The sequence below is a fragment of the Nanorana parkeri genome, unplaced genomic scaffold (genome assembly GCF_000935625.1).
Source record: "Nanorana parkeri isolate BGI_ZX_2015 unplaced genomic scaffold, ASM93562v1 scaffold174, whole genome shotgun sequence".
NCBI classification, from domain to species: Eukaryota; Metazoa; Chordata; class Amphibia; order Anura; family Dicroglossidae; genus Nanorana; species Nanorana parkeri.
In genome coordinates, this window is record NW_017306442.1 from 1548611 (window position 1) to 1562380 (window position 13770).

Below are 13770 nucleotides of genomic sequence, written 5' to 3' on the forward strand. Positions count from 1 at the left end.
GTATCTCTTTCCTACTGGAGTTGCAGTGGTAGGCTTTGCTACCTAGACCCAGAGCAGAGAGCCTATAGAGCTGCTTATCCTGTAGAAAAGTGTGTGGGTCTGACACAGACTGGCTCTTAAAGAATGCTACGATCACCTTGACGCTTATTTACTACAGGTATTTATATACCGCCAACAATTTACACAGTGCACATTCACATCAGTCTCCGCCCTCAAGGAGCTTACAATCTAAAGTCCCTATCTCACATGCACACAGACAGGGCCATTTTAGACAGGAGCCAATTAATCCAGAATGTCTTTGGAGTGTGGGAGGAAACTCGAGTACCTGAAGGAGACCCACGCAAGCACTCCTTGCAGATAGTGTCCTGACCAAGATTTGAACCAGGAACCCCCCCAGTGCTACAGGGCAGAAGTGCTAACCACTGCACCACTGCAATGCAATACTAAATAGTTTTCCAGTCTGTTTCAGCACAATTCCGCTTCCAACTGTCCTGGTCCTTCCATAGTCTTGCCTTCTTTAAGCCCTGATAAAGGGGGTTGGGGTTTTTTTTTGCCCCAAAAATGCATTGGCTTTATTTACATTCTGGTTGTTATCAGCTGTTTAATAAAGCCTTTGGATTCCCATCACCTGATTCGGCGCTCTCGTTTCACCTAACTACACTTGGATTTTTTTTATTCTGGTGACCCCCTTTCATTAGGGAGGCCCCCATTTTTCTGTTGAGCAACCGAGTTGAAGCCAACAGGCTTTATAGTGATTTGGTTGAAAATGTATGTCCCACGACTCACACCTACCTTTTGATGAGAAAGAATGGCGGCCCACATGAGGCACAGCCCACCCACTTCTTCAGAGCCTACAGGCATGAAGAGAGAGATTGTTGTTTGTAGCATTAGCAATTCTGTGGCTAGTGAGATGACGGAGTAATCAACGTGACCTAAGCCTTATGTTTCGAGCATAAACTATAGATATGTAACAAGGAAAACCTAATAATGTTGAAATATCTGTGCAGCATAACAGTGGTAAGCTAAAACTTGCTGCTGGCTCCTCTGGGGGCGGGGCATGTCCTGGATGCAACTGAATGAATTTATTGCACCAGGTCAAGGGCATGTTTGCTGTATTACCAAATGAGTAAAGGGCCTCACCAGTATGTACTCACTCTTGAACATTTCTGTCTTATAGAGTCAGTAGACTGCAAGGCTGAGGGTCCGGGGTAGTTTATACAAAAATTAAATAAAAACACACTTTTCCTCCTCATATCCGTATTTGTCCAGGGGGTACATTTGAAAATCTGACTTGGAAGCCGCCATCCTTTGCATGTGAATTATTCCAGAATGTTAAATCCCCTTTGCGTGTACCGAATGTGTTCCTGGCGATGCCTTCAGAACTTTGAAAAAAAAAAACATTTCGGAAAGCAAAGCCAATGGCCTTCCTCTGTGACATCCGTGACACTTCAAATTTCAGATCTAATGACTTCACACTGAGAGTAGGAAATCTTCAGATTCCCAGTAATGAATATATTTAAATCCCCGCAATACGACTCACACATTCAAATAGAACCGTTTAAGCTTTCTGAACTTTGCAGCACTGGAAAAAGAAAAAAAGTGCACTTTCAAAGTGTTCCGTGCGCCGAGGGCTGCCATTTTGAAAAACGAAACTTAAAGTCTATTTAAAGCCTGTAGTATTTTTCTCTCTGAGGAATAAACAGGAATTTTCAATGCAAGTTTGTACGGTTAAATACTGTGAAAGACGTGCATATTGAAAAAGTTGACAACTTTTTCAATAATCGATTATAATCGATTATGTCGATTAGTTGTTGCAGCCCTAAATCTCACATTGTTAGCTAATTTGTAGTGAAGCTATAATCCATCACAGGAGTGAGCTTGGAGCGGTGGCTTATATACAACACACACAGGGACCATGGGGAACAAAAGTAGCCCTCCTCCAGAACAGTGTCAGCACCAATTCAGGGATGATTGGAGGATCTACAGCCGAGTGATACACAAATAAGATACATTGTTGTTAATAGTTTAGGTATTTGAATGTATTTTAGGGCTTAACTCCTGAGTTTAGTGTCACCTTAAATTTTGTTAATAAACAATTTCCTGAACTCTGTAAATTGTTAGAATGTAACACTAGTACAGATTACATATGGCTGCCTTAATAAATGGAGAGATCACAGACTACTAGAGACAGACAGCTATAGCAAAGGTTCACAACAGGTTGTTTGGAACCACATTCAATGGAGAGATTACCTAAACTGCAGGAGCTACCTTCTTTCAGCAGCTTGTGGTCTCATGTGATTACATGAGTGCAGTGCAACAAGGAGATCATGATATATGGATGCTAGCAGTGCAGAAGGCTTTGAATTATGGAGGCAATGCCTTTATTATTACTCATTGTTTGTAGTTACAATGCAGATTGCAGACAAGCAGAGGTACTTACTGTTAAAATTTTAGGCGATTCTTGTGAAACTATGGAAATTCCAACAGTGTATCATTAACTTTAGATAGTTGTCGCCAGATTAGCTGTTCCTATTGGAAGATTTCCTTTCACCTCTATTCTGGTGGCAGTTGTAAAATATTAGATTTCCTATCACTTTCTTGCTCCGTGACAATAGTCACTAAGGCAGAGAGAGGGTGAACCTCCCTACTAGGGACCCAGACAGCAATAAAAACCCAACAGAAGCTCTACCCACTTTATCCAAAACTATAAAAAAAAATTGGCTTCAAATAACTTTTATCAGTACAATTATCTGTTAATAAAACTATAGGTTCCTTTCAGGATCATCGCCTACGTCCCGTGCCTGTTTATTAATACAGTTCGGTTTACCAGCCAGACCAGCCAAAACCTACACAGAGGCGACTAATCTGTAGACTCAGCTTTTTATTTTCTCGCTGTGATTTCACACTTCTACGTAATTGGCATCCTCAAGAAGCAAATGCAATTCTGTATGTTCTGCCCTGCGCGGTTGAAAAGTATTTAAGGAGTGTGGGCAGGAGCCGGGACTGCGGCTAGGAAGCTGCTTGTTGTGCGCAAAGGATCCCCTGGGGCAATATGAGGCAAAAAAGAAAAGCAAACCAAGGAAATTGCATCCTCGATATCCTTGCCAAAAGGAAGCCAGGGAATGGACATAAAATACGAGGGGCACGCAGTATGAAACAAGCTGAATTCACTTTTGAGTCTGCTCAGACAAAGGTAGGTCTGGATGGTCCAGCTCCATCCACCGCGAAAACAAACTGGGTCTGTATGTGGCCCCCCGTTCACTGAATTATGTAAGAGATTGAATCTGAAAGGAACAGAGCAATACGCTGGGATGTTGGCAGGGAACGAGCCGATTTTATTCTCTACTGGGCACTGTGGGCAGCATAACAACACGTCTGCTGAAGCTAATCTGGATATTTCATGGGAGGTAATGAAGATCTACGAGTGATAACACGTACCAAAGCTCTCCGAATGCCTGGCAAGAGCCAGAATACTATTGGTTGCTTATTCTTTACAAAATGCCCCATTTCTTCATCTGCAACCTATATTCATTTTTTGAACACTACAAATCACAGTTAGAGGCACTTAATGCTTTACCCAGAGAATTCTTCACTCCTCATTTGAACCTCTCTATACCCAGTGCCGGATTTACTCTCTCTGCTGCCCCAATGCCAGGTTCCTCAATGCCCCCCCCCTCGTATGCAGGCTGCATACAAGTGAACTCTGCAACATCGCCGAGATCACTTGTACAAAACAAGCGGCGCCTTTCCCCGCTGTAACTTTAGCTCTGCTTGCCCAAAGCAGGGCTAAATGTAGAAAACAACTACCGGTTGGCGCCCGGAACTGCATGTCCTAGCCGTCGGCACCCCTGTGCTGCTCCTCTACTCCCTGCTGTTCCCCCGAGGCCACACCTCGGTTGGCCTTGTGGAAAATCAGGCCCTGTCTATGCCTAAAAGTTGATCTCACCCCAGTCACTAAAATCTCATATGAGCTTTAACATGTTAATGTCATTCCAAAAGTGGTTCTCAATCTTTTTAAAATCCACAGCTTTTACGATAATAATACCTGGAGAGTAGTCCCCCTGTCACATGCGCCGCTAATGGAGACTACAAGCTGCCATGCCAAAATTCATTGCTCAGGCATGAGCTACGGTCTGGAGTTGGGTGTACGGACAACTCTGGATCGAGTGCATGTAGACAGGAAGTATCTGGTGATCCTACCATCAAGGACCCTGTTCAGGCAATTCCTGTTATGGGGTACCAGCTGTCTCCTAGGGCCTAGTCAGCCTGTCACAGGTGCCCCTGATGGAGACTCCAGGCTGCTCAGGCATGGTCTATGGTTGTCATCACAAGGAAGGAGGTCTGGAGCAATGGTGTGTAGCAGACACTGGAACGAATGCATGTAGACCTTTTACATTTTGTCCTGCATACTAGTGGGCAGGAGCTGCAACAGAGAAGCATTCCTTTTATAGACAGCTTGATTTTTGTGATGTCAGTTGTTTAAAATGGGACCAAGGTAAATGTTTTTTGTTTTTTTTTTAGTAGAGCAGGGAAGGGTTAGATCATCAGTTGGGTTTTTATTGTTGTCAGTGTCCCTGTTGGAAATCTAATTTCCTGCCATAACAGCAAGGTGTCCCGAGCACTAGGTGAAAATCTCCCAATTGCAAACCCCGACAGCAATTTTGACTTCAACCATTCTTGTATTTTAATAGTATATTATTATATATGACTTTGTTTTATTTACAGGTATTGAGGAGCACTGGATTGCTCAATGTGTATTTATTGGTAATAAGTTTTTGTATTGGAGTTAACTGGCAGCTCTTTTTGTCTTTGGACTTCCATGTATAGTCCTCAGGAATACATTAACATACAGTAGCATAAGGCATAGAAGCGTCACACGTGTATAAAAGCCCAGAATGATAATTCAATGAAGTTCATTAGGGAAAGGTCAACGCATTTTGGTGGGTATGAAAATCCTCCTTCCTCAGGGCTCAAAAGGATGAAAAGTCTGCAGAACGGAAGTGAGACACAAGGCCCCCAACGGAACTATCAGCATTACATTTTCTGTGCCAGATTTCAGACTTTTGATCTTGTTTACCCCCGAGGAAGCAGAACTATCCCAACCCCTGTAGAGTGTTGACCTTTCCTTGGTCATCCTAAATAAATGATAATTTTGGACCGTTATATGTGTAGTGGCACTTCTGTTGCCTATCCTATGGCAATACTAACCTGACAGAAGGGCCAATGCTTCCTTGCTTACAAATAAATTTGTCTGTGGGTTACACTTTAGCAGAAATCATGGTTCAATATATATATATACTGTATGAAGTTTGCATGTAAGTATGAATGTCACTGTGTATTGAGGTCGGCACAGGGCTGATGCTCTGCCCCGCACTCCATTGGCATGGCAAGCAATAAATCTCATTGTACATTGGGAGTGGTACTCTGGAAGTAAAAGATGTCTTTGTAACTGCTGCTCTAGATGTGTAATTTGGACATTATTAAGGCGGGAAGCCTGTCAATAATGCTCAAATCCACATGTAGAAACGAGCTGGCAATGACATGACAATGGGCAGCCAGATTTCATAGTGGGCCCGTTGAGGTGCTGGCACCCTAGGCCACACTCTGAGCCCTAGTGTAAAATCCAGCCCTGGCTGCATGATTTTAGTTAAAATACTTCCAAAGGGTTCATAGGCTTTACAGATCAAGAATACAGAACACAAACAGTAGCAAGATTCTCTACAGAAAGAGAAATACTTCAATCTCAAACAATGTAATCAGTTCATATCAGTTCTCATCTGAGAACTACAGAATATCCTTTTACCATGTTATAGAGATAAGAAAGGGAGAGGTGTTCGTAGTCCAAATCAGAAGCAAGCAGTCTAGGGTGACCTCAGACAGGGAGTGTGATACATGTCAAATAAAGGAAATAAAAGCACACTAATGCAGTCGACACATCCAAGGATTGGTAAGCTGCAATGTATTACATTTGTGTTCTTTGTTTTGATTGCTTTAGGGCAGATTTCCAGTTGGGTGTCAGTTTTCATGGCACATGTGTACATCTCAGTCCTTGCTAAATTGATGTTGCTACAGGAAGCTACAGTATATTTATAGAAATCATGTTTCCTGACTCCAGGGTAATCCTTAATAATGTCTGTTAGTGTTGTCTAGTCCGGACTTGGTGTCAGCACTCCTCATGATATGAGCCCTCCTCATGTGATGCAGTGTGGAACCCCACAAGTGCCGCAGGCAATGTAAGAGGGAAGACAATCCTGCTCCTTGTTTTGTGTGATACACATGTGCCAACAGAATTGCCAACTGGCAACACTGCAGACCACACATTCAAAATAACTATGAACTACAAACACAGAAATCCCTCTAGTAGCCCATTTCCCACAGCAACAGGACTACTGCGGTAAGTAGACATGCAGGTAGTATACCTCAGGTAGCACAGACAAAGGCTGGTTGCACTGAGACTGCTCTGTTACAGAGGATTGCCTAGAGACTGACCAGCTACATAGAGAGAAAGAGCGACAGACTATTCAGCTACAGAAAATACTTGACTAGAGATGAGCAGTTACAAGTAAAAGAGACTACCCCAAGACTGCTCCGCTACAGACCATATTTTTGTAGAGACTGACCAGTTACAGAGAGAAAGAGAGTACCATGAGGCTGTTTAGTTACAAAAATGCATTACCTAGGCACTAATCAGTTACAGAAGGAGAGGGACCACCCTGAGACTGCCCAGTTATAGTGGAGTACCTAGACACTGACCAATTACAGAAATAAAGGGACCACCCAGAGACTGTTCAATTACAGGGGGGTACCTAGAGACTGTCCAATTACAGAAAAAGAGGGACCTCCCTGAGACTGCTCTGTTACAGAAGAATACCTAGAGAATGACAAGTTACAAAAAGAGAGGGACCGCCTTGAGACTGGTTTATTACAAAGGAGTACCTAGACACTGACCAGTTACAGAAAGAGAGCGTCCACCCAGAGACTGCTCAGTTACAGAAGAGTACCTAGAGACTGACCAGTTACATACAGAGAATGACCTCATTGAGACTGTTCGATTACAGAGAAGTACTTCGAGACTGATCAGTTATATATAGAGAGAGACAGGCTACCCTGAGACTGCTCAGTCACAAATAATGATTCCCTAGAGACTGACTAGTTACAGAGAGAAAGAAAGTACCATGAGGGTGTTTACTTATAAAAATGGAATACCTAGGCACTAACCAGTTACAGAAAGAGAGGGACCACCCTGAGACTGCTCAGTTACAGAGGAGTAGCTTGAGACTGACCAGTTACAGAAAGTGAGGCACCACCCTGAGACTGCTTGGTTACAGAGAAATACCTTGAGACTGTTTAATTACCGAGAAGTACTTAGAGACTGATTAGTTACAGAGAGAGAGTGAGAGTGACTACCCTGCTAATGCTCGGTTACAAAGGATTCCCGAGAGATTGGTCCGTTACACTGAAAGAGAGAATGCCCTGAGATATCTCTGTTACAGAGAAGGCGAGAGACTATGCTGAGGCCACCCAGAGACTACCCAGCTACAAACAGATTGTCTAGGGCAGTGGTTCTCAACCTGTGTAATCTCAGGGCCCACATTTATCCTTGGTCATTAACTCGCAACCCAAGTCGCACTGCAATGGAACGCACAGCATTAGGGTACCGGGCGTTCCAATGTGGTGCTTGTACAGCTGCCTTGTGCACCCTGTAGAGGTCCCGGGAGCCAGAATGTGAAGTCAATCCGGTCCAGGCACCTCGACAGGACACGCAAGGGAGCTGTCAGAATGTACGTATGGATGGAGCTCCCTCGAGGACATACCTTCACCCCACCTCAAGTCAGCACTCAGCACCGGGCAGCATATTTTTAATGGCTGCTTGGCATAAGAACTGACAGTGCTACGCTTGGGGGAGGCTGATGAGCCCCTCACCTAGAAAAGTGGAAGTCATGCGGTGACCCACAGAACACGGGGTTGCAACCCACTTTTGGGTCATGACCCACCAGTTGAAAACCAAGGGCCTAGCGTATGAGTAATTCCAGAGACAGACTTATCAGTTATAGTGTCTACACTGAGAGACTGCCCATCTACAAAACAGGCCCCCCTAGAAACTGACCAATTTAAAGTGGGATGATCATGTAAAAAATAAGTAAAAGTTTGCTGTTATTTGTAACATGAACCTGTCACCAGGTAACATTTTTAGAAACAAAGGGCACGAAGCCAAAAGGTTAAAAAGTCCAAAAGTGCCTATAATTGTTACAACTTGATCGAACAGCCAACACTTTCAGGGACAAAAACTTTCTCCCCCCCTCCCCATCATCAGGGCTTAGAACAGGATAATAATGGAGATACTACAACCAAATGGATCTCTATATGTAGGGATGCATCGATACCATTTTTTGCAGTATTGCGTACTCATATTTATATTTCGGGACTCACCGATACTAAGTACCGATACCGGTACTTGCGCTAGCATGTCATTACCCCTGCCTGGCTTCTTGATTGCCCTGAAAGCCGGCTCCATGCTGTTTGACCGGCCTGATGCTGATTGGCCGGGAAGCCGGCTTCCCAGCCAATAGGCATGGTGCTGGCTTCCCCGCCACTCAGTAAGCCAGGCAGCGGGTCATTACCCACCGCCCAGCTTCCTGATTGGCCGGGAAGCCGGCCCCATATTCTTTGGCTGGATCGATACTGATTGGCTGTGAATCAGCTGGCAATCAGCATCGAGCTGGCCATACAGCTTGGAGCCAGCTTCCCAGCCAAACAGGAAGCCGGTTGGCGACTCATTATTCCCTGATTGGCCGGGAAGCCAGCTCCATGTTCCCTCGTGGCACTGCCAGTCAGAGGAAATCTCCCTGTGACCGGGAGTTCTGGTATCGGGGAAGGTATCCTAGCATTTGGGCGAGTACGAGTACTCGCCCCAATACTTGGTATCACCACCGATACTAGTATCGGTATCAGTGCATCCCTATCTATGTGATTTCGTATAAAGATCTTCTTTAAGGCTGGATTTGTAATTGGCAGCAACAGGGTAAAATGTATGTCAGATGTCTGATAGCACACAGCAAAATTTCATAGGTCATAGCTGGTGCCTGTATATTCGTACATAGCTACAGAAAGGAATGAGGGTTTCATGTTTTTTACTGTTGTTCAGAATATGTAAATACTTCAATATGTAGAGCTTGTAGCGGTGACTACTTTACAACCCACAGAAGGATCTCTGCACCAGTAGCCACCCTCCAGAAGGAAGGACAGTGTCAGCACCAATTCAGAGATGATTGGAGGATCTACAGCCGAGTGATACGCAAATAAGATACATTGTTGATAATATTTGAGGTACTTGGAGGCATTTTTAAGGTTTAACGCCTGAGTTTAGTGTCACTTTAAGCAGAGTAGTAAAGTGGCTTACTGGTTAGCCAGCCCTTCTGCCTTGCAGCATTGGGGGTCCCCGGTTTGAATCCTGGTCATGACACTATCTGCAAGGAGTTTGCATGGTCTTCCTTTGCTTAAGTGGGTTTCCTCCGGGTACTCCAATTTTCCCCCACCCTCCAAAGACTTGCTGGAAGGTTAACTGGCTTCTGTCTAAATTGGCCCTGTATGTGTGTACAATAAGGACTTTTGTAAGTTCCCTGAAGGCAGAGACTGATGCACTATGTAAAGCGCTGCATCGGCACTATATAAATACCTGTAAATAATAAACAGTCTGCCATATTTTTGGGAATTGCTAAAATATAAGACCTACCCTGAAAATAAGACCTAGTTGTGACCATTGCCTGGGCCGGTGGTGGCATAAGGGGGAACTTGATGAGCCGCGGGAGAGAATCAGCCGTGCCAATGAAGCCAGCGCTAGAGGAAGCGAGGCGGCAGCGGAGGGAGCAGTGCCGCATAAGGCGATGCTTCTTCTATAGCGCTGGCTCCTGTCACTGGCAGAGTGATACCAAATGCACTCCGCCTGTGAGGAATCGATAGTGAAAGTGCGTTTCGCTCATTCTGGCCAGCGTTTGGTTACCAAATTGAAAGTATGGCACCCCTGATTGCCCTGATCACTCTATTCTTAACTTTGCCATTTTGTATTATTTAATTTTGGATTTGGCGTTAACTTTGGATTGTTGTACATTAAAAAAAAAAGACCTACCCGAAAATAAGACATTGTGTTTTTTTTGAGCCCCAAAAAATATAAGACAAAATATTTTCGGGGAAACACGGTAAATCAATTAGTATTTTTTTTTCACAGAAAAAGAATTTCAGCTTTAATGGAGTGCAGTTTATAAAAATGAGTTTGCAGTACACATTTTTTAACTAGGTGGCTCTCATTGCCCACCTTCCATTGCCCGGTGGAGCCGTTTGAGTACACATCTGGCTCAGGGCTGAGGAAAGGAGAAAAAAAAAATCCCCGTCCTCTTATTCAGTGTTACTTAAAATGCAAGCGGTTATTTTTCAATTCTCACAGCAGAGCTGCGGCATCTTCAGCATTCCGCTAATAAGCTCACTTGTGATTTGAGCTGAAATTCTCTTCTGTTTGAACCTGTCCTTGACACAAGGCTGTCAGATATCGCCTATTTATTAGCAGATAATGATGTTTGGATAAGATGTAATTTAGTCCTATATGTGAGCTGATATTGAAAATCTCCATATTGAGCCTATTATACCTGGCTTCCAGGATTTTAATATATGTAAAACCCATCAGTGTCTGGATATAATGAGTTGTATCGTACTAAGGAAGCCATAAATTTTAACCTCTTCTAATAACGTTGATCCAGAGGAAGGCAGTTGGACAGTTTACCCTGAGAACCAATATCCTTCTTGACCCCATCAGTGGCAGTGGAATGGCAGCTCAGTGACTAAATCTGCTTTTCATAGCTGGCGATGGCGTTTCTCTTAAAGAGGAAGTAAAGTTAAAAAATGTCTGGAAGGTTGGAATGTTTGCCATATGAGACGTGCAGAGTCTGTTCTGGCAAAAAAAATTCTTCCTCTCTCCCTATTGGCAGCACCAGGGCGGGTGTCACTCGTTATGACGCCTATGGTGTGAGGTCTTCACAAAAGCATGGTGATGTACTTCACAACCGGCGGCCATCTTGATGATGGACGCCAGCAAAGAGAGGAGAGGATATTGACCTAGCGGGATATGGTATGCCACCAGGCTCTCTTTTTTTTTGTCACTGTGGGCTCTCAGTCCATGATCAAGTGCCCGATTTAGGTGGTGACAACAAAAATGACAGTCATTTTGGTGTCACCCCCTCTGATGGTGTTACCCGGTGAGGGCCGCACCCCCCTTGGGACGCCATTGTCTGTCCCCCAGTGAATTTTTATCTTTTTGTACACTACATGGCTCATGTGCTGTGCACTAAACACACTCAGCCCATGCACGGCACCCACAGAGGCCGTGAATGAACCGGGTGCCGGGGAGGATGTAACTTTTGTGCACATGTGCAGGAGTTACATCATCGGTGACCATCCAATGGCCAAAGAGAAATTCCAAGAACCTGGGAGTGTTGTTGGCGGTGGTGGCAGGTGGCAGCGCAGAGGTCTGAAGATCGATCTGACAGCCCTGGAGGAGGGCACACTTGTAAGGTAAGTGTGCCCTAATGTGCAAATATACTGTGCATACGCACATATTAGGGCAAAAACAAAATCAAAGCAGTTTACTTCCGCTTTAAGAAAGGGGTTCCGTTCACTTTTAAAGGGAAAGGCAAACAGCTCCCTTCACTGATACAGAATTGTGAACTGTCTTAGGGGGTCATAACATTATTTTTTTTTAATTTAGACATTCTTGTCACGCAGCATAGGCAGGTTCTGACCTTGCTTTTGTCTACTCTGGTCAAAGCTGAACTCTGGGCACAAAAACTTGCATCTAAATATGTTCCTCCAGAACCACAAAGGATATGAATCCACTTTGTGTGCACCAAATGCCTTTACAAACCTAGATATTAGCTTGTAAAGGTGGTGGTGACAGCCGGTGCAGAGATAAGAGCTGTGGGAGGTACCCAGCAAGCCACACCTACTACAGGAGGGGGGTGGATACAAGACCAGTCACCCAGCACAAGGAGAGAGAACAGCAGTGACTAGTCTTTTTTTTTACAGGAAGTTCCAAGTGTCACACTGGATTACTGCAAATTTATACAAAGCTCACCAAGATTCAAGGAAGAATACACATGACTCTTGTATTTAGACATTATTTGCTTATCCCAGAGTTCAGCTTTAAGAGGTAAACTACTACACATGCACTTTCATACCTGATTTTTCATATTTGCAACTGACAGGTAACCCAAACTGAAAGCGTGGGTGGGGGGGGGGATTAAAGTGGTATATGCTTTTAACCTACATGGCACCAGGAGGTTTCACATTAACTGATTTCATAGCATGTTCCTTTAAATACATATCCTGCTATGATGGAAAATAAATTGGATCATGTTCTGTTTGTATCTTACAGAAAGGTTTACACAGTACGGCCCTAAGAATCTCCGGCAAGCTTTTAATAAGTAAGTGAAACTTCTCCATTCTTCTTTTATAACAAAAAAAAAGGGCTGAGGTTTCTTCCTAATCAGTTTTTGGATGTCTGCTTTGTGCTTCATAATGTTCTATTGATGATTTCCATCATTTGCTTGAACTATTCTTGTACAAAATTATTGTTTCCTGTCTTTATCTAGATGTAATTATATCTGATGAGTTCAATAAAATATTAAACCCCTGCTGGCACCGAGAGCATGTAATAAAGGGAAATGGAAGTACTCTTATGTGAAGCCCCATTCATACTATTGAAAGGAATGTGCAGATTAGCGCAGCACATGGTAATACGCGATATACGTGTTGGAGTGATGCGTGCCGTTCATTCTGCACTGTGGCAAATGCTGCATGCACCTTTTTTGGTCGCTCTCAAATGAATGGTCTGCCATAAGGCCTAAAGAACAACTCCAGTTTTGTTAACCCTTGCAATGGGACTACCCCAGCACTGCAACGGTTAAGTGCTAGTTTCTGTCTAGGGTAAAAAAATAACAAAGTTATACTCACCCGATCCTCCGAGCCCGCTGCCTGTGACAGCGTTCCCCCCAGCCTGTCTCCTTTTCCACTGCAGCGAATGTATGTCGCTCAGGATCCTCACGTCCTATATGTGATGACTCGAGGATCCTTAGACCGCTGCAGCAAAGGAAGAGAGAGGCTCCAGGGACCAGTCTAAAAGTCAGCTTGGAGGATGAGTATTACCCTGGGCAAAAACGAGCATTTGGGTAGCCCCACTGCAAGGGTTAATACAATTTTCAGCTTTAATGCAGCGTAGCAATGGGAACGGGGTCTTGGAAAATAAATAGTACCTTTGCTTAAAAGTGAACCCTGGGCACACATGCTTTCACTCAAATATATTCCTTAATGGCCACAAATGATATAAATCCACTTTGTGTGCATCAAATTCCTTTACAAATGCAGATATTATTATTTAAATGTAGCAGTGACATCATCATTATGCTCTGGAAGCGCATGAAAACATGCAGAAGCTGCTGTTTCTCTGCTGGAGAGATTTTCCCTCACTTCCTGTTCTCATGACATCCATATAAGGGCATTTTGGATGGCACAGGTTGTGCTCAATGACAGTGTAAACCGCGATCCATGTGGCTGGAAAGGGACTGTAAAACATATGGCATACCAAATTGCTCTAATGAGCAGCAGGATGCTGATGAGACTTCATTCTGTTCATTCTGCTGTCTCCTCCTGTTAGCATGTCCCCATCAATACATATGCATGCAGCAATGCCTGATTGGCTTCTAGAGCTGCCCCCCCCCTCCCCCC

The 13770-nt window shown here is 44.0% G+C and overlaps 1 protein-coding gene across 3 annotated transcripts in view; it reads left to right on the plus strand.

Annotated features, from left to right (window-relative positions):
- The window catches only part of CDK14 (cyclin dependent kinase 14), a 387005-nt gene that overhangs the window by 259621 nt on the left and 113614 nt on the right, over positions 1-13770 (plus strand). For all 3 annotated transcript variants that reach the window (XM_018554836.1, XM_018554835.1, XM_018554837.1), the window contains one exon: positions 12422-12470. In XM_018554836.1, coding sequence (XP_018410338.1) covers positions 12422-12470 — 49 coding nt within the window. The remainder of the gene's footprint in view (positions 1-12421; positions 12471-13770) is intronic.